At 37.9% G+C, this 22,397-nt stretch overlaps 1 protein-coding gene across 2 annotated transcripts in view; it reads left to right on the top strand.

Annotated features, from left to right (window-relative positions):
- The window catches only part of PCCA (propionyl-CoA carboxylase subunit alpha), a 393,935-nt gene that overhangs the window by 15,248 nt on the left and 356,290 nt on the right, over positions 1–22,397 (top strand). For both annotated transcript variants that reach the window (XM_045081355.1, XM_045081357.1), the window contains exons 2-4: positions 175–252; positions 5,530–5,577; positions 5,688–5,756. In XM_045081355.1, coding sequence (XP_044937290.1) covers positions 175–252; positions 5,530–5,577; positions 5,688–5,756 — 195 coding nt within the window. The remainder of the gene's footprint in view (positions 1–174; positions 253–5,529; positions 5,578–5,687; positions 5,757–22,397) is intronic.

Below are 22,397 nucleotides of genomic sequence, written 5' to 3'. Positions count from 1 at the left end.
TTATGATTTATCTTCCACAGTTAGGGCCTGTGGCTTGGAACTACATACATTGATCGGTAAAATATTTTAGGTAGAAGCATACTGGAAGAATTACCCTGAAAAAAATATTTTTAAAGCCCATTCAAGTATCGGTAATTCATTTCTTTCTTTCTTTCTTTTTTTTTTTTTTGGTAGCATGTTCCACACTACTCAAGACCGCACTTAATGGTGTCCCGTCGTCTCTGTTCAGCAGGATATGATTCTAATGAAAAAGTAAGTATTTAAATACTTTGAATAGCAAAGTTATAATGGTTTTACTTTGTCTCCATGCTGTGTTCACTGGACAGATTGTAAATTTTATTAATGATGTGTAATTACTGCTCTAATGTCATAGGTTTTATAGGTGCTCAATCTTTCTTTCTTCATTGTGGGCCACAATCTGAGTCTTAAATTTTGGTATCTATACCAAAAATTGAATAAATTTATAGTGTTTCCCTTGTATTCAGTAGAATAACATAACATTCTTAAATTCTGGGCATTGGAGAGATTTTGATTAAACTACTGATTTTTCTTCCATTTAATATTTATAGGATTAATTTTGAAGGCATTTTTATAATTGTAAATTTTGTAATTTATAAAATTGTAAATTATAAATTTTGGGACAAGAGAATTCTAGTGAAAATCCTGATAGAGGATAATGGTTGAGGCTGTTATATGAGATTGGGTGGACGTGGAAGTGGTGATTATTGGGGTAAACACAATTTGTGACAGTGAAGGCCTCAAAGAGGACAGGAAGGAGTTTTGGTTAAGGAATAGTTCAGGTTGAATGTCATGAAGGCCAAACTGGTGAATGATTATTTGAGAATGAAGTAGCGGAGGTACGTTCTAAATCATCTCTTGAAGTAAATAAAACTCAGAAGAATCCAGAGGCTTGGAGGGACACTTGGGTGGCTCAGTTCAGTTAAGCATCTGCCTTCAGCTCAGGTTATGATCCCAGAGTTCTGGGATCAAGCCCTGTATCAGACTCCTTGTTCAGTGGGGAACCTGCTTCTTGCTCTGTCTGCCACGCCCCCTACTTGTGTGCTATCCTCTCGTGCGCGCGCTCCCTCTCTTTATCTCTCTCTGACAAATAAATAAATAAAATCTTGAAAATAAATTCTGGAGGCTTGGAGAAAGGGTCTATTTCACTGTAGTTCAGTAGCAATACAATAACACAATTGCAGGGCATATCATTTTAAATTTTCTCATAGTCACATTAAGAAAATTTTTAACAGTATGTTTCAATTCTCTATCTAAAGTGTCACTTTTTATACTGATTATATATTGAAATATCAGTAAGATACTTTACATTCTTCTTTTTGTTTTGTACCAGACCTTCTAAATCTAGTATATAATTTATACATCTGGCAGTTTGATTCGATTAGCCACATTTGAAGAGCTCAGTAGCCTTGTAGCTGGTGGTTACTTTATTGGACAGCACTGGTCCAGATGAATTAGCTGTGATAAACTCACTATTATGAAATCATGTTTCTTAATTTTTTTTTTTTTGAAGATTTATTTGCATGAGGAGGGGGAGGAGTAGAGGGAGAGAATCTCAAGCCAACTTCTCACTGTGCACAGAGCTGGACATGGGCCTCTGGTCCATGACCCATGAGATCATGACCTGAGCCGCAAACAAGAGTTGGATGCTTGACCGACTGAGCTACCCAGGTGCCCCGAAACCCATGGTTTAGTATGAAAACTTCAGCATAGATAGTATGCCTTGGGGTGCTTGTATGTCTATGTATTTCTGCATACGTGTTGAGTTCAGTCTAGTAGTGAGCTGTCCTACCTAGAAACATTCTACGGAGTAGTCAGCTAGTACTTGTACTAGAGGTCACAGTCCAGAGTGAGGGGCAGTCTAGAATACTACAAAGGGTCCAGCTGTCTTTCTCTCTGTTAGCTCTGGTAGCCTTCCTCGTTAGCTATCATAGTTGTTAGAAATGGGCTGTCACTGATGAAATTAGTGCTGTGCAAGGTACGTGTTCTGGCTCTTAATATTAATTCTTAGCCCCTGAAGGAGCAGAATGGAAGAATCCAGTTGACCTTTGATTCTTTTTTTTTTTTTTTTTAAGATTTTATTTATTCATTTGATATAGAGAGACACAAGAGGGAACTTCCAGCAAGCAGGGGAAGTGGGAGAGGGAGAAGCAGGCTTCCTGCTGAGCAGGGTGATTAATGTGGGACTAGATCCCAGGACGGTGGGATCATGACCTGAGCCAAAGGCAGACGCTTGGCAGAGAGCCTGATGCGGGGCTCAATCCCAGGACCCTGAGATGGTAACCTGAGCCAAAAGCAGAGGCTTAACCCACTGAGCCACCCAGGTGCCCCGGTGTAGTTGTATTATAGCACTTACCACACTTTGTCGTGATTGTGCAATATTGTACATTGAAGTTGTCAAATGTTCTTGATGTTTCCCTGTAATTTTTGATGCAGAGGGAATTTTAAAATTGGTATGAATTTATTTGTATTTATATTTTTATATGCATAGCTTATCTGCAAGAATATACAGGAAATTGGTAATAGTAGCTGCTTTTGGAACAAAGACCTGGGTGTCTCTATAGTATATTGCCTTTGGTATCTTTTATTTTTTTTATTTTTTATTTTTTAAAGATTTTGTTTATTTGACAGACAGAGATCACAAGTAGGCAGAAAGGCAGGCAGAGAGAGAGGAGGAAGTAGGCTCCCTGTTGAGCAGAGAGCCCAATGTGGGGCTTGATCCCAGGATCCTGGGATCATGACCTAAGCTGAAGGCAGAGGCTTTAGCCCACTGAGCCACCCAGCGCCCCTGACTTTGGTATCTTTTAAACCCTGAACCATATACATATGTTTATTTGAGAGAATATGTTATGTATGGGAAGTTAATTGATGTAATCAGCTTTATTTAGCTTGTGCACTAATTGGTGTTAACAGTCCTGTATTGGTCAGGGTTCTTTAGACAGACTGAACCAGTAGGATATATATGGAGATCTGCTGGCTCCCAGTTGAGGCCAAGTCCCGTGATCTTCCCCCTGCAAGCCCAAGACACAGGAAACATGCTAGTGTAATTCTGGCTGGGTGCCAGCGGTGTCAGTAAGTCCGAGGAAGAAGACCCATGCCCCAGCTCAATCAGAAAGGCAAAACAAACACTTCTTTCCTCTACTTTTTCTCTCTCGGGCCCTCCATGGATGAGATAGTGCTCCCCCACTTTGGGGAGGGCAGTGTACGGGGCTGAATCTGCTGACACGCATGTTAGTCTCCTCTGGAAACACACTAGACACACCCAGAAGTGACGTTTCATCTGAGCACCCTGTGGCCCAGTTGCACATAAAATGGACCGTCGCAAGCCCTGCGCAGGGAAGTCGTGTAGGTGCAGATACTCGTTCTGATAGAGATTTTGCCCTGTTCGATAGGCTCATACTCCTAGATTTGGCATAAACAGTGTGGTGTGTGGCCCAAAGGAGTGAATAATAAAAGCTATGGCTAACACGTCCTGGGAATAAATTGTGTGCTGGGCACTGCTCTCAACACTGTCAGGGTGTTCTTTTGCATTCTCTCAGCCTCTCGAGGAACGTGCTATTATTACTGTCCTTTTACATACCAGGAAATGAGGGTCAAGAAGGGTGGCTTGCCCTTTTGTGGTAAGCACAGGGTATTCCATGTAAGTGATGAGTCACTAAATTCTACTCCTGAAGCCAGTATGACACTGTATGTTTACTAACTTGAATTGGAATAAAAACTTGGAAGGAAGGAGAAGAACACGAAAAGGGTGGCTTGGCCACACAGGAGCATGTGGTAGGGTTGGGATTACAGCCTGGGCGCTTTGGTTCCGGACTGGCTCTTAACTATATTCTGCCACTCAGATAAAAATTAGGATGGAGTTCTTAATCCCTATAATGTTATAATTTGTTACATTAGCTGTAACAGTTGCTGCATGTGTAATTTCATTGTTTATGCTGTTTCTATCAGGTGTCATCTGTTTCATACATACTAAAATGTACATTTTAAAATGAAGTTCAAAGAAGTACAGTTTTGTTTATTTTTTAAATATTCTTCGGGTTCAGCAGGGGTTTACCATGACCACTTGGGTGTAGAAAGGCAGATGAGTTTGCAGTCTCAGGCTGGGGGTGGGATTAGGATACTTTAAGGGCCCATCTATGCAAGGCTCTGAATGATGCAGGTTCTGTCAGATTAGGAGTTTACCAATTTTTTTTTCTTAAAGATTTTATTTATTTATTTGACAGAGAGAGATCACAAGTAGGCAGAGAAGCAGGCAGAGAGAGAGGAGGAAGCAGGCTCCCTGCTGAGCAGACAGCCCGATGCAATGCGGGGCTTGATCCCAGGACCCTGGGATCGTGACCTGAGCCAAAGGCAGAGGCTTTAACCCACTGAGCCACCCAGGCACCCCAGGAGTTTACCAATTTTTAAGGCAGAGGCATGTCTCAGTTTGGTTCTGTGCAAGGCTCTGAATGATGCGGGTTCTGTCCGATTAGGAGTTTACCAACTTTTAAGGCAGAGGCATGTCTCAGTTTGGTGGAATAAGCCATGTATAACATGAAGGTTAGACCAAGACTTTGAAAGCCTTTTCTGATGCTGAGATTGTGACTCCCTGTTGGGTTAAAATACTGTTTTCGGTTATGTAAGAGGACTTTTAAGATCATATATAGCTTTAACTTTCTTTTGGAAATGTAACTAAAACTTTTTCTCTAGTTCTATTTAACTTATAATAATTCACTAATTCAGAAATAGTTGCATACTAAAATGTATCCAAATTACTTGTAATTGTGTTTCTTTAAAAGGATTAGCCTGTACAGTTTTAGAATAGTAAGAGAACCTTATTAAATAGTTTCCCCCTTAGAATGTTATCAGTTTATATGTGGAAGTAAAGATCTACAGAGATTGATTGATTTGCTTCAAGTCAGATAGGTTATTGTTAGTGGCAATGCTGGGCTAAGAATTGAGGTCTCTAACTCCACGCAGAATGGACCTCTATTATGAGGCCTCAGCTGCTTCAAAATGGGGCTGTATTGTATTCAAATAGCAGAACCTGCTTGGTCTGGGAATCTTTGGGTATAAGCATAATTAGTTTCTCTTCTTAGTTACTGAAAATACCATTTAATGCCCAACAAAGATGATGGAAAAATTAGACTTTCCTTTGATGAACAACTCATGACCTTAGAATTTGTCTGAATCTAGAATATAAATTACCGAGTAAGTGGTCAAGCAATTCTATCTAAAGTTTTTTAGCATTCAGAAGTGTCATTTGAAGATTATCTTCTGGCAAGAGAATTTATAAATATCCCCTTAGTCTACTTATGATTACTGCATCTAATTGGTGCTTTAACAGAGTGATTACAGGGCCAGATCCTACCAGATGAGTTTAATAGCAGCCTGGTTGTGGATGAACATATGTATGATATTTAATACTGTTCTAGGAAGTAACGTTTTTTAAGATCACATCCAGTGTTGTGGGAAAGCTTGTTTTCCAAAGTGAGAGTAACAATTTCTGATGTGTGTTTTTTTTCTCTTTAGACTTTTGATAAAATTCTTATTGCTAATAGAGGAGAAATTGCATGTAGGGTGAGTAGAATTTTAATCTTATTTTTCCATTTTCCTTTGTGAATTTTATTATTAAATCCCTTTAAATCCAAATCCCTGATAATAGATAATGTTTATGTATTTTAAAATAGGTTATTAAAACTTGCAAGAAGATGGGCATTAAGACAGTTGCCATCCATAGTGATGTTGATGCTAGTTCTGTAAGTATATTTTTGCTTTATTTGAATCAGGACCTTATTTATTTGTAGTTAAAAAAAAAAGGTAGAAGATGTTAAGTTCTTTTTTTCCCCCTTGGCTCGAAAAGGATACACACAATTACCAAAAAAAAAAAAAAAAAAAAAAATTACTGACTCCTGTATTAAGCAAAATGGAAGCATCAAAATGTCTTTAATATGTGTCTAAACTTTTTTCCCCCAAGGTTTTAAAAACTTGCTAGTTTAAAAATTGCTAGACTTGGTTGCTGACCACGAAGTAGATTTGAGCAAAGCTTGAAGTTCAGTTTAAAGCTTCATGAGCTGTTTGTACCATGCTGCCTTTTGAGAGCACATTTTCCCACAGCTGAATTCTGTTTAATTGTTTTAACCTTCCTGAATGCTTCGTTTTCAGTTGAAAGTTTGATAAAAGAAGGATAGGCTAATACTAATTGGACATAGACACAAGGAATAGTATAAAGCAGTGAATGATACATTATTTTATTGGGGATTTTTAACCACAGCAGGCACATTTAGCAGTAATAAACTATGAAGGAGTAGAAAAAAATCCCATGAGAAAGGAATGTAAATTATTGGAACTTTAGGGTATGAAATATAAGAAGTTGTACTTAAAGTGTTTTTCATTCTTGCACACTACTTTTGGTAACAAGACCTATTGGTAATGTCAGCTTTTACTGTATAGTAGTATAATGTGGAAATTTTGAGTATTTGTGATTTCTTGTTTTACCTATTCAATGTTCATTTAGCTCAATTGTGACTGTCTTCCTTCTTTAAAAAAAGAAGAGAACTGTTGTGGGCTTCTCTAATTTCCTGAAAATAAAGGTTAACTATTTATCTTGTTTATTTGATGGATACATTTAAAATTGTTATTGTTTACTTAAAAACAGTTAAATGAAGCAATTAAATAAACTTATTTTATGTATGTAGGTTTTTTTTTTTTTTTTTTAATAGTAGTTTCTGGCCTCTTTTCTTTGCTAATAATTTGTTTTAACTGATAACTTCAATAGTAGTTTATATTCCTTACAAGATAGTCATGAAATCATGAGAAAACTATTACTTTAATCTCTTTCTTGATCACTAAACTAAGGCATTTATCAACAGCAAATTCCTTTAGAAAAAATTTTGTGTCACCCTAAGGCTAGTAATAGATTTAAAATTCCTCCTCCTTGGGATGCCTGGCTGGCTCCGTTGGTGGAGTGTGCCACTCTTGATCTTGGGATTGTGAGTCTGAGTCCTGCATTGGGTGGAAAGATTACTTTCAGATTTTAAAAACAAAACAAAACAACAACAACAATAAAAATAAAAAACCCAGGTGTGCTTGGGTGGCTCAGTGGGTTAAAGCCTCTGCCTTTGGCTCAGGTCATGATTCCAGGACCTTGGGATCGAGCCCCGCATCAGGCTCTCTGCTCAGTGGAGATCCTGCTTCCTCTAGTCTCTCTCTCTCTGCCTACTTGTGATCTCTGTCAAATAAAGAAATAAAATCTTAAAAACAAAAACCCAGAACCCCGACAACAAAACCCTCTCCTTGTCCTGTGTTCATTTTCATTGTGTTCGTAGTTCCTGAGGTGTTTTCATTCATGGGTGAATTAAGAGAAAAAGGTTTGAATTGTGGACAGTCACTGTTTTTACATCAAGTCTGATAGTAACCTTTTACTTATTTTTTCTCCTATCAGAGTACAGGTAGTTCTCTATCCTGTGTTCTCATGAAGAGCACTGTTGGCATGGATTGTCCAGAATTATATTTTGATTTTTTTCATGTTTATATTCCATTGTTGGTGTTCTGGCCCTTAATAGCATGACTACCTTTTCCCATTCTTAAATTTCTTTCTTTCTTTTTTGTTTTAAAGATTTTATTGATTTATCTGAGAGAGAGCATGAGAGGGCAGAAGGTCAGAGGGAGAAGCAGACTCCCCATGGAACTGGGAGCCCCACGTGGGACTCGATCCTAGGACTCCAGAATCATGACCTGAGCCAAAGGCAGTCACTTAACCAACTGAGCCACCCAGGTGCCCCCCATTCTTAAATTTTTGGTTTTGTGTTCTTGTTAGGTGGAAGCTAGACTTGACCAGGGGAAGGAGTGCCCTGAGACAGAGTCCCAAGTCCGTCAAGTGGAATGATAGAGATACGAACTAGAGGCGAGGATCAGGATAAGTAAGCTACACATTAAAAGTCTGGGAGCACAATATCCTGACCCTGTGGCTTCCAAGGCCTTGAGGCTGACAGACCAGAGAGCCCCAGGTGCAGAAAATGTGCTCTCCTCTTCCTCTGCTCCAGGGTAACCCCAAGACTCACTTGGATCATGGGTAGAGCCCCCGGCTCCCGCCATGGAGAAAGTCTGCCTTGACAGGTACTAACCTTGTAGGGTCAAAAACTCCTCCTTCCAACCTGTGGGAGGAGTTTCTGAAACTACTGAAGCCTTCTTGCATTAGAGACCTCTGTCCTGTCTGTCACAGCTCCTCACAGCCCAGAGAGATCCAGTAATACCCAATCCTGAACGACCCAGAGGACTTCCTGCTCTCCCATCTTGAGAGTGAACTGTCAGCTTTACTGAAGTGCTTTGCACTTGCTACTTTCAGGCTGTCTTTATTCGAATGCTGGTCCTCATGTAAATCTCGTGGCGAATCCAAGTACCCAGACCTCCATTCACGGAACACAGACTCTCTCACCCGTAGCATTCTGATCTAGAGCTAGAGTGTCCCTTTCCAGGCTTTGAAAAAACTAGTTTCAAAAGAGATGGTCTAAGTTTTAAGATGGCCTTTCATATCCTTCTAAAGCGGAGATGGTAGTTTCATATAGTAAAGACTTTTAGTCACTTTTTGCTGCAAGTGGAAAGGAAATGAGTCTACCAGATACTACAGTACATCATTTAGAGTAAGACTGACCAGTCCCCGCGGTGCAGGCATGCGTGCTCAGCCAGAGCTTCTCTTAGTATGATCTACTTTAAGTCCTTTACTAAAAACATACTATTCAGGATAATAATGCTAGTTGGGATGTTCGAAGTTCAATTTAGGCCTCAGCAGTAGAGCCATATCTGCTCTTTGCTTTCTTTGTCAGTCTCAAGAAAGCCACAGGGGTGAGTTCCTCTGATGGTTTATTTTGCTTCTTTCACGTGTGATTCAAAAAAGATTACCATCATACCTAATCAGCTTTACAATATGGGTAATCTGAATGAGATGTGCTTTTCAGATGTCTGGTTAATGTTACAGTGTTTGTTTTCAAGAGGTGAGCATCTAAAGTGTTACTTGGAGTACAAAAATCTTATGTTTCTTATATGTTAATTTCTTAAATGGAAATGTAAATATTGCAGCAGGAAAATACTATAACAGTTGATTGTTTTTAATGGCAAGTTAATAGTTTTCACAGATAATTTTTTAACATTTAAGTGGGGGAGAAAGGATATCAGTTACTACAACTATTAAGCAGTAAGTCATACAAAGAAAGCCAAGCATCTTGCAAACAATGTGTAATGGAAAAAATTGGCTTTTAAAGAAGATTATGCAGTTTTTCCCATTGGTCCCCTTTCCCTTGTCCTATTCTTTATTTTTTAAAAAATTTATTTTTATTTTTTAAATTATTATTATTATTTTTAAAATATTTTATTTATTTATTTGACAGACAGAGATCACAAGTAGGCCGAGAGGCAGGCAGAGAGAGAGGAAAAGAAGCAGGCTCCCTGCTGGGCAGAGAGCCCAATGTGGGGCTCCATCCCAGGACCCTGGGATCTTGACCCGAGCCGAAGGCAAAGGCTCTAAACCACTGAGCCACCTAGGTGCCCCTTGTCCTGTTCTTTAAAATTGTCTTCAGTTTCTTATCTTTTTTTGCTCTTCTGTGTGAATTTTAGGGTAAGCTTATTAAATTAGGCACATCCGCCAGTGTTTAGCTACTGTCTTTGTGTAAACATAAACTTTCATTTCTCTTGGATAAATACCTAGGAGTGGAATTGCTGGGTCATAGGGTAGATGAGCGCCAAAGCAGCCTTTTCCTGTTTGGATAGTCAGTCTGTTTGGAGAGTAAACATATTTTAGACTTTGCAAGTTCCTTTGTATGGTCTCCTTTCCTTGTGCTTTTTCTTCTTTTTCTTAGGACCCTTTAGAAATGTAAAAATCATTCTTAGCTTGTGGGCTATAAAAAAAAAAAAAAAAAAGACGGGGCACCTGGGTGGCTCAGTTGTTAAGAGTCTGTTTTAGGCTCAGGACACAATCCCAGGTTCCTGGGTTCCAACCCTACATTGGGTTCCCTGCTCGTCGGGAAGCCTGCTTCTCCCTCTCCCATTCCCCCTGCTTGTGTTTCCCCTCTTGCCGTGTCTCTTTCTGTCAAATAAATAAATCTGACAAAACAAAACAAAACCCCAAAACACCAAAACTGTCCTTAGATTGGATTTGGCCTGTTGGTGGGTGGTATTTTGCTGACTCCTGTCACAAACAGATGCATGTTTCTAAGAAGCTGCCAAACAGTTGTCCTACATGATTATGCCATATTCTTGATTGTACCATACTGTTCCCATCAATAACCTGTTAGTGTTCATGTTGCTCCATATCCTTGTCTGCACTTGGTTTTATCAGTCCTTTTAATTTTTGCTATTCTACTGGTGATGTGTTATTTCATTGTAGTTTTAATTTACATTCTCTGATGGATATTGATGTTGAGTATGTTTTTGTATTAATGGCTATTTATATTCTTGTTTGTTCAGACGTATAATTGGAAGAGTAGTACAGTGAATATTGTCTGTATTCACCAGTTGTTAACATTTTGGTACATTTGCTTATATCTGTATCCAGATATATGTATATAAGTATATATTATGTTTCTTCTTTTTTTTTTTCTTTTTGGTAAAAAATTTGAAATTAAGTAACAGACACTGTGGCTTCTCACCCCTAAATACTTTAGTATTTATTTCCAGGGAAAGGATATTCTTTTATGTAGACCCTATCAAAGCTAGGAAAATTACAAGTTGTTATGTAGTATAATCAAACTGTATTCATATTTCCCAACTTATCTCCAGGTCTTAAGCTTAAAAAATATATTTTAATATATTTAATATTTAAATATATTATATCAAATATATTTAAATATATTAAAATATTAAATATATTAAAATATAGTAAAAAATTAATATTAAATCAATATAAATATATTTAATTTAATGTTAAATATACTTAAATATATTAAAATTTTAAGTATTTTAAATTTTCCTCTCCCTCTGTCTCTCCTCTTGTTTGTTCTCTCTCCCTCTCTCTCTTGCTTTAAAAAAATTTATGAGTGACAGAGAGAGGGAGAGAGAACAAGTAGGAAGAGTAACAGAGGGAGAGGAAGATGCAGGCCCCCACTGAGGAGGGAGCCCTATGCAGGGCTTGATTCCAGGGCCCTGATATCAAGACCTGAGCCAAATGATGCTTAATCCAACTGGGTGCCACCCAGACACCCCGAATGTCCTTTTTTCTTTTTTAACCTTTTTTTAAAAAAATCTATGCTTTACAAACCCAACATGGGGATTGAACTCATGACCTCAAGATGAAGGTGCTCTAATGACTAAGCCATCCAAATAAATGTCTTTACACACACACACACACACACACACACACACACATTTAACTCATAGTTCAATAAAGGTTCATGAATTGTATTTGTCTATTCTGCTTTTTTAGTCTCTTAATCTACAATAATCCTCCTATCTTCCCTTCAGAAAGAAATTGTTTGATTTTCATCATACTGCTATTTAGGCAAATTAGCTTATAGGTATTCTGGATTTGTTGGATTTTTCTTCCTCAAGAGTAGATTCAGTTTAAATATTTTTTGAGGAGAATACTTCATAAGTGATCTTATTTCTTACTGTATCCTATTAAGAGGTTCTTAATGTTGGTGGTTCTGGTTACACTAAGTTTGATGAGTTGGTTGATGTAGCTATTAATCACTTTCCTCCATTATAATGGTAGATTTTTTTTTCCTCTTGAAATTTTTGGGTGTGAATCTTTGAGTCCATGTAAATATTTGTCCCCCAACAACGTCTCCTCTAATATTTTTGCATCCACTGATAAAAATTATCTGACACAATAATTACTTTGGTTATATTTGTTTGGTGCTCCCTGTTGAGAAATATGTGAAGTCTGCTCCATTTTGAATCTGCTTATTGTTATTATCTTTTTCTCATACATATTTGAGACCTCCTTTCATGTCTTGCTCATTTTTAACTATTTATTTTGAAGCTTCTATCCTACTGCTCTAGTATCCCAAGTTCCTAGGTGTCTGTTTCTGACTTTTCCTTGTAATGGATGATCTTCTCACGTGTGTGGTTTTGGGCTTTTGACTTCTTTAAAAAAAAAAAAGAAAAAAGATTTTATTTACTTATTTGACTGAGAGAGGTCACAAGTAGGCAGAGAGAGAGAGGAGGAACCAGGCTCGCCGCTGAGCAGAGAGCCCAATGTGGGACTCGATCCCAGGGCCCTGAGATGACCTGAGCTGAAGGCAGCAGCTTAACCCACTGAGCCACCCAGGCACCCTGGCTTTTGACTTCTTAATTTGCAAACTCTGCTATTGAATCCTAGAATGGTTCGGATTACAGTTCTGGCCTGTTGGGTGGGTGCTGTATTTGTTTCTTCCAGGCTCTCCAGGGTATCCTTGAGCAGGGACTAATTTCTGTATTAACGTACTGGCATGACATTTGCTGAATAGATTTTAATTTTGAGCCGCAGCAGGTAATTTTAGATATTTGTCTTCCGTGTACTGAGTAGATGAATATGTCCCCCCTTCTCACTTTGGGCGTAACTTTTTGAGCAGCCTGGCCTTGTAGGGAGTTTTCCTTCTAATCTTTAACTCCTTTTTCTGAGAATTGAAACTCCATTCTTTAATTTCTTTTCTTTTTTTTTTTTTTTAAGATTTTATTTATTTATTTGTCAGAGAGAGAGCGAGAGCGAGCACAGGCAGACAGAGTGGAAGGCAGAGTCAGAGGGAGAAGCAGGCTCCCCGTGGAGCAAGGAACCCAATGTGGGACTCGATCCCAGGATGCTGGGATCATGACCTGAGCCGAAGGCAGCTGCTTAACCAACTGAGCCACCCAGGCGTCCCTCTTTTTTTTTAATTTTTTTAAAGATTTTATTTATTTATCAGAGAGAGAGAGGGAGAGAGAGTGAGCACAGGCAGACAGAGTGGCAGGCAGAGGCAGAGGGAGAAGCAGGCTCCCCGTGGAGCAAGGAATCCGATGTGGGACTCGATCCCAGGACGCTGGGATCATGACCTGAGCCGAAGGCAGCCGCTTAACCAACTGAGCCACCCAGGCATCCCTTTAATTTTTTTCTTACTAGATTACCAGTTTATTATTTAAAGGTATAGTTCTGAAACAGCCAGATGGAAGACCTGAATAAGGAGGGTATGGGGAGAGGACCGGAAGCGTGCGTACCTCTCTAGGCCCACCACTCTCTTCGAGTCTCCACGTGTCCACCAACCCGGTTCTTTAGATTCTCGAGATCCCCACTTCCACTCTCCGTGATTAGCTGTGATACCAGCTCTGCTGGGTATTGTCTGACTTTCAGCTTCCTCTTTGTTTTTGATCCCTGGGGATTGCTTGTAGTTTCTTGTAAGCCAAGTTGCTCATTTAAAGGGTGTTTGTTAAATTTAATCTAGGGTTTCAGGTGCTTGTAGGGAGGGTTTGCAGGTTATCTAGTTGGCTTATTCTTGGATAGTCTTAAAATAGTATAGTATGTTGAGGAGGTTGTCCTGCTTTTTTTGAGAAGTGAAGACTGATAGAGAACAATATCAAAATCGGACTTAGGAAGGCAGTTCACAGACACAAGATGAGATTATTGTGGCTGTGTCCAGGGAATGAGGCAAGAGTCCACCAGCAGTTTAATGGACTACAGTGGGAAATGGTCAGGATAGAAGAAGCGAAATGGGCATTATGCTTCTTACCAAGTCATGAATTGTCTTTTATGTGTTCTCCATGCCCTTATTATTCTTTGGAAGGATTTTTTTGGAATGATAAAGGGACGATAGGCCTAGTGGAAGACTGTATCCTGCTAGAATTTTGGATTGTGTTGTATCTGCAGATCAGTTTGGGAAGTGTTATTCTCAATTTTAAGTCCTCCTATGGACTTGGACATTCCATTTGATGTGGTTCCACTTTGTTTGCTTTAATTTCAGCGGTGTTTTGTAGTTTTCAGTGTATAAGTTTTGCACTTAACTTTGTTATTTTTATTAGTAAGTATTTAGTATTTTTAATATTAGGATTGTAATATTTTAAATTTCAGTTTTTATTAATTGCAAGTTAATAGAAATACAATCAACTTTGGCATAGTGATCATGTGTTCTGCTACCTTGCTGAACTTGTTCATTAGTTCCTGTATATGTATGTGTTGTTTTTTTTTTTTTTTTAATAGATCCTTAGGAGTATCACTAGAAGACCATGTGCAAATAGAAATAGTTTTACTTCTTTCTTTTCAGTCTGGGTGCTTTTTATTTTGTATTCTTTCTTAATTGTCCTGGCTTTGACCTTCAGAATGATAATTGAAGTAGTGAGAGTAAGCATTTTGTTTTATTCCGCATCTTTGGGGGAAAGCATTCAGTATTTCACAATTACGTTTGATTTAGGCTCTGGGATTTTCATAAATTCCCCATTATCAGGTTGAGGAAATGCCCTGATATTTCTAGATTATTGAGTATTTTTTTGTGATTGGACATTAGACTATTTCAAATGCTTTTCTGTGTCTACTGAGATGATACGGTTTTTGTTCAGTATTCTAGTGATAGGGTGTATTACATTAAGTTTTTTTTTTTTTTAAGATTTTATTTATTTATTTGGCAGAGAGAGAGATCACAAGTAGGCAGAGAGAGAGAGGAGGAAGCAGACTCCCTGTGGAGCAGAGAGCCAGATTCGGGGCTCGATCCCAGGACCCTGGGATCATGACCTGAGCTGAAAGCAGAGGCTTTAACCACTAAGCCACCCAGGTGCTTCTACATTAAGTTTTGAATATTAAACCAGCCTTGCATTCCTGGGCTATGTCACACTTGGTCATGGTGTATAGTTTTTTGTATGTGTTGCTGGATTCATTTTATTAGTGTTTCGTTGAGAAATTTTCATCCATGGTTATAAGAGCTTTTGGTCTCTAGTTTTCTTGTGATGGCTTTGTTTTTGGTATCAGAGTGATGTTGGCCTCATAAGTTGGGAAGTGTTCCCTCATCTCTTACTTTTTTGGGAAGAGTCTGTGAAGAATTGGCATTAGCTATTCCTTAAATGTTTTGGTAGAATTCACCAGTGAAGCCATCTGGTTTTGGGCTTTTCTCTATGGGAAACTGTGTTTTTTGTTTTATTTTTGAAGATTTTATTTTTTTAAAGATTTTATTTTTAAGTAATCTCTCTATTCAGCATGGTGCTTGAACTCACAAACCTGAAATCATGAGTCGAATACCCACCCTATTGACTAAGCCAGGCAGGATCCCTCTGTGGATGGTTTTTCAATTATTAAGTCTCTTGTTACAGGTTTATTCAGGTTTTGCTTTTTCATGAGTCAGTATCTGTATTTGGTATCTTTCTAGGTTTATTGATAGGATTGTAGTATTTCCTTATTTTTGTTTCTGTAAGTTTGGTAATAATTTCTTACATTCCTGATTTTACGCACCTGTGTTTTTTTTCCTTGGTCACTTGAACTAAAGGTTTTCAATTTTATTGATATGTTCAAAGAGCCAATATTTGATATTATCTTTCTCTTTTTAATTCTCTACCTCATTTATGTTTAGTCTTTATTATTCCCTATATTCTGCTTGCTCTGGGTTATTTTGCTCTTTTTAAGAGTTCCTTTCCTTTTATTTTTCTTTTCTCTTCATCTTCTTCTTCTTCTTTTTTTTAGATTTACTCATTCACTTGAGAGAGAGGCAGAGGGAGAGAGTAATCCAAGCAGACTGTGTTGGGCATGGAGTCTGATTCAGGGCTCCGACCCATGACCCTGAGATCACGACTCTCGCTGAAATCAAGAGTTGGAGGCTAAACTGACTCTGCTGCACAGGAAAAAAAACAGACAAAACAAAACCTTAAAAAAATTTTAAACTATTTTTAAAATTTTTATTAAAGTTTCTATTTATGCATTTGAGAGAGAGAGCGAGAGAGAGCGCATGAGAGGGGAGAAGCTCAGAGGGAGAAGCAGACTCCCTGTGGAGCTGGAAGCCTGTTGCGGGACTTGATCTGGGGACTCTGGGATCATGAGCTGAGCAGAAGGCAGTTGCTTGACCAACTGAGCCACCCAGGTGCCCTCCCCTTAAACTTTTGTAAGGTAGAAGATGAGGTTGTTGACTTGATGTATGTATGTATATATATATAAGTATGTATTTATTTTTTTTTAAAGATTTTTTTTTTTTTTTGACAGCACAAGAGGGGGAGCAAGAGGGAGAAGCAGGGTCCCCACTGAGCAGGAAACCCAAATATTTTGGTATTTTGTTTTACATTTTTATTTTAAAAGTATTTATTTCCCTTGTGATTTTTTGACCCACTAGTTATTTAGGAGTGTGGTGTTTAATCCACATTATTTGTGAGCTTCCCAAAATTGTTTTCTTTCCTCATTTCCAGTTTCCTTCTATTTTGGCTGGACAACATGCTTTCTGTTTCTTTCTTTCTTTGTTTCATTTCTTTTTCTTTCTTTTTTTTTTTTTTTTAAGATTTTATTTATTTGACAGTGTGTGTGCACAAGCAGGATGGGGGTAGAAGGGGAGGGAGAAGCAGACTCCCTGCTCAGTGGGGAGCCTGTGTGGGGCTCAATCCCAGGACCGTGAGATCATGACCGGAGGCAATGGCAGACGCTTAACTGACTGAGTCACCCACGCACCCCTCTGTTTGTATCTTTTAAAATTTCTTGGTGTTTGTTTTATGTCTTAGCATATGTTCTATCATGGAGAATATTTCATGGGACCTTAATGAGAATGTCTGGTCTGCTGTTTTGTGCAGTGTTCTCTAGATCCTTTTAGGGCTGGTTGGTTCACTGCAGTATTCAAGTCTTCTCTTTCCTTGTTGATCTTCTGGTTGTTTGTCCATTATTGAAAGTGAGGTTTAACATGCTTTTAATAAATGTTAAGTATTTGTTTTGTTTTGCTTGGAGTACAAGATTGGTGATAGTTATAGACCTGTAACTGTGCACGAAAGAGCCTGAATAAGGTAAGAGATCACTGACTAAGGGACTCTGGGTTGTTACGGAAGGAATGGAGTAGAGTGTTCAGGTAGAGATTCTCACAAGAATTCTTTGCAGTGTTCAGTAAGCAAGAAATTTTGACACTACTAGAATTGCTATAGACTTAGAGAAAGAAAAATAGATTTCCTTTTTAGAAAATACTTATTTTTTTATGAAACTACCATAAGAACTCAGCAATCAAAATCTGGGCAAAGATAGTAAGCGAAAAATAAAATTACAATGACTGTCATATATTGATAGAAGAATCCTAATAGGAAATAGGGTAACATAATTTATTTAAATAGTGTGCTGCAGCCACACAGAATGTATTCATGACATTTCAGTATGGTTCAGTATTAGAGACTATTAACTTAATTGAATATACTAATAAGGTAGTAGAGGGAAACTAGATGATCATCTTGATAGAAGCGGAAATGTCATTACAAGAAATTCACTGTCTTCTTGTAAAATCCTTAGTAAAACAGGATTAGATGCATGCTGCCTTCCCTTAATAAAAAGGTTATACCTCATGGAAGCATTCTTATGAAATTCAGGATGAAGACTGATAGATTCATTATCACTACTATGATTTAATAGCATTTAAAAAAATATTTATTTATTTGAGACACAGTGAAGGAGGGAATACAAGCAGGGGGAGTGGGAGAGGGAGAAGCAGGCTCCTGGCTGTGTAGGGAGCCTGATGCAGGGCTTGATTTTAGGACCTTGTGGTCATGACCCAAGCTGAAGGTAGAGGCTTAATGACGGAGCCACCTAGGTGCCCCAGTAGTATTCTAGAAGTGCTAAGTAATGCATTTAGACAAGAGTTGTAAAATGGTGGGAGGGAAAGGCAGAAATAGTAAGATTGTATTGTTTCTAGTTATACAGTTAACTGAATAATTCTTCAGAAATAGTAAAAAAAAAATCTCTCTGGTAGTTAAATAATATATATAGCTTTCCTGTATATGTATCAACAAGGTGGAAAACACAATATAGCTTCATAGAAATAGTGGAAAAGGTAAAACACTTTGGTCTGAAATTTGTAGGACTTAAATTTCTTATTTTTGTGTAGGGAAATTGTATAGTATAAATAGTATAAATACTAGTTATTTGAGGGGCACCTGGGTGACTAAGTCGTTAAGCATCTGCCTTCAGTTCACATCTGGGTCCTGGGTCCTGGGTCCTGAGATGAAGCCTGCTCGGTGGGAAGCCTGCTTGTCCCTCTCCCACTCGCCCTGTTTGCATTGCCTCTCTCGCTGTTGCTTGCTCTCTCTCTCTGTCAAATAAATAAATAAAATCTTTAAAAATAGAAATATTAGTTATTTGAAAGTTAGTGTACTTTTTCGGTTAAATCCTAATGTAATGTAATATGGTGGAGGGGGATTGACAAAGGACTAAATTTGCAGAACGGCCGAGCCAATTCTGTGGAAAATTGAATAGGGGACTATTTTGACAGATATTAAAGTACATTTAATATTTTACTAGCAGAAATAATCAGGGCCAGTCCATAAAACATTGGAGCAAGAAGAGACAAGGCTTTGGAGTAAATTAATTAGATTTTAGGCAGAGGGCCCATACAGGAGAACTTCTTGATTTGTTGATGTGGGCCTTATTATTATATTGACTTATTTAGGTAGTCGCAGGGAAGTGAAGAAGTATAAAAGATAAGAAATAATTTGGGTTTAGTGACTGGGACCTCCTAAATTGGAAGCTGGATCCTACTTCATTAGTTTGGTCAATAATGGGAACAAAGAATTGGTGAAATTAAAGGTTGTACTCAAAATGCATGTTAGGTAACTGTTTACTTTTACAACTTTAAAAAAAAAGATTTATTTATTTTGAGAGCGAGTGTGCGTGTGAGGGAGCATGAGCAGGAGGTGGTGGGAGGAACCAAGGCAGAAGCAGGCTCCCCGCTGAGCAGGGAAACCAGTCGAGGGGCTCTAGATCCCAGGACCCTGGGACCTGAGCCAAAGGCAGGCACTTAACTCACTGAGCCTCCCAGGTGTCTCTACAACTTTGTTTTTAAAAAAACTCATATGCTTTCCCATGCGAAATAGCAAAATACTGCTATTTATATCAAACCTCTGAAGTCACGGTTTTGATTTTTCTTAAAATGGATTAAATGATTTCTGTATTTTAACCTTTGACTATATTTTCTATCTGGACTCTTAAATTGAATATGTCACAATTTTGTTCCTTTGTGTACAGTAGTGTTGGATTTAAATGAGAAATACCTGATAATGACTGCTTTAAAACAAAACTTAAAATCGGGAAGTAGTCATCGTGACTCACATCTTGGTCAGGCAGCCTGCTCTTTGAAGTACGATTCCTGGTGGGTATTGTATAGTCTTACCCTTAGGATTCAGTAATGAGATTGAGCAGGGTTTCCTGTGAGCACTCTGGGATGATTGACAGTAAGGTGAGGGGAATCATCACTTAGCATGCCTACCCTTGATACTATTTCCCTGCTGTCTGGGGAGGGACCGAGGACAAATAGGACTTCGTGATGTCTATGTAATTAGTGTATGTTGGTTCCAGCTGAACAAACTGGAGGGTAATGATCAGGTAAATGAAGAAGGAATACATTAAAGTAGGCTAAGGTATAAAAGACCTTTGGGAAAACCTTATAAAATTTTTATGGGGTTGTTAGAATATCTTTTATTTTTTATTTTTGCATTTTTTTTATGTGTCTGTTGTTAGAATATTTTTAGTTTTTTCTTAGATATATAGAGGTGAAAGCATTTTAAAGGTAAAAAACTCATGCATTAACTTTTTATCATTTGTATGATAGACTTTTCAGGATATTTTTCAACCTTTAAGTATTTGGAAAAGAGTTAAAGTTCTTAAGTTAATATGTTTCACAGTCTGTTAAGAACTTACTTAATCATTGATCCTCAAATAGGAATAGATGACTAGGGACACATTTGTAAAACTTTGGTGATAACTGAATTCAGGTAACCATTTATTATATGTGTGTGTGGTTTAGATGGTATGTTTAAATGACTTTTACTAGTACAGAGTATTTTAAGGTGATGGCCATGAGGGTCCCTCTTTCCCATTTGATCTTAATTCATTCAGAAACAAGATTGCAGTGGAAAAGCTATAGTTTCCTAATTCCTTCTCTGTATAAATACTAATTGTCATTGTTCAATGTAAAGTTTTCTTATCAGCAACATAAAGTTGCATAACAAAGCCTCTGATAGTTACTGCAATTCTGCATTTAATGGGAAGGGAGGAATTGGTTTTGTTAATGTGATTTTGGACCTTCGGGTTCTGATAATTAGGTAATTAAAGGGTTTTAAAATGACATATTTGCTTTAAAACTTGTTATTGTTCACTTTTCTTGTGAAACTTAGTACTTTCAATAACCTTTTTGGATTAAGAATACAGTGTATGGGGGCGCCTGGGTGCCTCAGTGGGTTAAAGCCTCTGCCTTCCGCGCAGGTCATGTTCCCAGGGTCCTGGGATCCAGCCCCCGCATCCGCATCCGGGCTCTCTGCTCAGCAGGGAGCCTGCTTCCTCCTTTCTCTGTGCTTGCTTCTCTGCCTACTTGTGATCTCTCTCTGTCAAATAAATAAATAAAATCTTAAAAAAAAAATACAGTGTATCTACCTATGCAAATTTAAAACACTAGATTTTACAGTGAAGGAAAAGAAAGTATGCGAGATGTTCAGACTTTTTCTATTTTTGCTTTTATTGTCCTTGGAAAAATATATTTTGCAGAAACATTATACTATATCAATTTAGAATGTTTTGATTATCTTTGGCTTGAATAAATTACTTTCTCTACATTTTTGGGTAAAATGGAATAGGTTAGGATTCCTGGTAGGGATTTGTTCACATTAATATGGCTCATCAGGGACATTATATTTAATTGGAGATCCTGCCGAATAGTAGCAGGAGGCTGAAGAGAATTATTTAGCATTAGCAGTGGCTCGTCTGGGAGTTGTGCACTAATCAAGGAGCTTGAGTGTTAGCAGTGGGGATGGTGGGAATTATGACGATTATGACATGTAAGCATGTCTGTGTGCGAACTGGACAGGCAATGAGTTAATCAAGAAGTATATTAAATGGCTCCCATGCTGATTCATTATTATCTACCATAGTGCCTGTCAGGTTGTGTATTTAAAAAATACAATTATTCCTGAATTCAGTATGTATAAATTCAGCCACCATTCTCGCTTTTCAATAAAATAACCTCAAATTACCTAATACATATAAAAATAGAAAAATCAACCAACCCTGCTGACTGTGTGATTTGTGTATTATAGTGTCTCTCTCTCTCTCTCTCTCTCTTTTTTTTTTTTAACACTTTAGAGTGAACCCTTAATTTCAGATTCATTTAAAAATTGCTTTGCCCTTGGATTTATTTGTTTAAATACTCTGGCTTATTTCTACTGCATAAAAAGTTTGGGTTCAAAAGCAAAATCTTTATATCTTTATTATTTGTTCATTTATTTTAAAGATTTTATTTATTTGACAGAGATCACAAGTAGGCAGAAAGCAGGCAGAGAGAGAGAAGGGAAAGCAGGGTTCCTGCTGAGAGATCCCCATGCGGGGCTCCATTCCAGGACCCTGGGGATCACGACCTGAGCCGAAGGCAGAGGCTTTAACCCACTGAGCCACCCAGGTGCTCCTATATCTTTATTTTTTAAGATGGAAAGTAATTCCAATATTTCCAAAAGATACTAATATTTAATATATGAAGCTAGAGATAAAGCATTAATCTTTTCCACCATCAAAATGCTCCAAAATCGGGGTGGGCGTGGTAGTGGTAGAAATTTCCTTTGCTTTAGTGGGTGGTTTCTTTGTGCCAGGTAGACCCATTCTGTGCCCAGCATGACTAGAGCCATCTGTTATGAAACTATCAGTTAGAAATGCTAGAAATGTACGTATTTTGGGGAAATGGAACTAATAAATTGAATTCCTTTTAGAAAATAAATTGAAATACCGCATAAATCCATGAGCAAACTGGATTATATCTATGGGCAAATTTATAGAGTTACTGTACAGATGAACACACACAGTTTCTTTCTTTTGTTGTAAGCACTGCCAAATTTAATAAAACTTTCTACCAAACCTTGACCTTCATGTGTTAATTAAAGCAATATTATGGGTACTGCTCAAAATGTTAACCTGTGGGTGGTGGTTATTGAAATCCATTATCTGTGGAGTCCGTATTAGTGGTCAGCTGCATCAAACTAAAACTTGCAACCAAGACCGTCCCTTGGGTGCTGTGAGCTCAGCAGGTTAAATCGTCAAAACCTGTCAAAGCTTCTTAAAAGACTGATGGTTTAAGCCCCGTGGAGTTAAAGGTAAACCAATCATTCCAGTTAGAAAGGACTATGACTAGCAGCAATGTAAAAATTACATTTGGACAGGAAAAAAGGATTTATATCAATATCTTCATGTATGAATTATTTTATTGACACATGTGTTTGCATACTTGTTTAACTTAAAAAATATTCCAACTTTAAATCTGTGGAGA

The sequence above is a fragment of the Mustela putorius genome, unplaced genomic scaffold, assembly GCF_011764305.1.
Source record: "Mustela putorius furo isolate JIRA1106 unplaced genomic scaffold, ASM1176430v1.1 tig00000551_pilon_pilon_pilon, whole genome shotgun sequence".
Classification (NCBI taxonomy): domain Eukaryota; kingdom Metazoa; phylum Chordata; class Mammalia; order Carnivora; family Mustelidae; genus Mustela; species Mustela putorius.
This window is presented reverse-complemented; position numbering and strand designations above follow the sequence as displayed.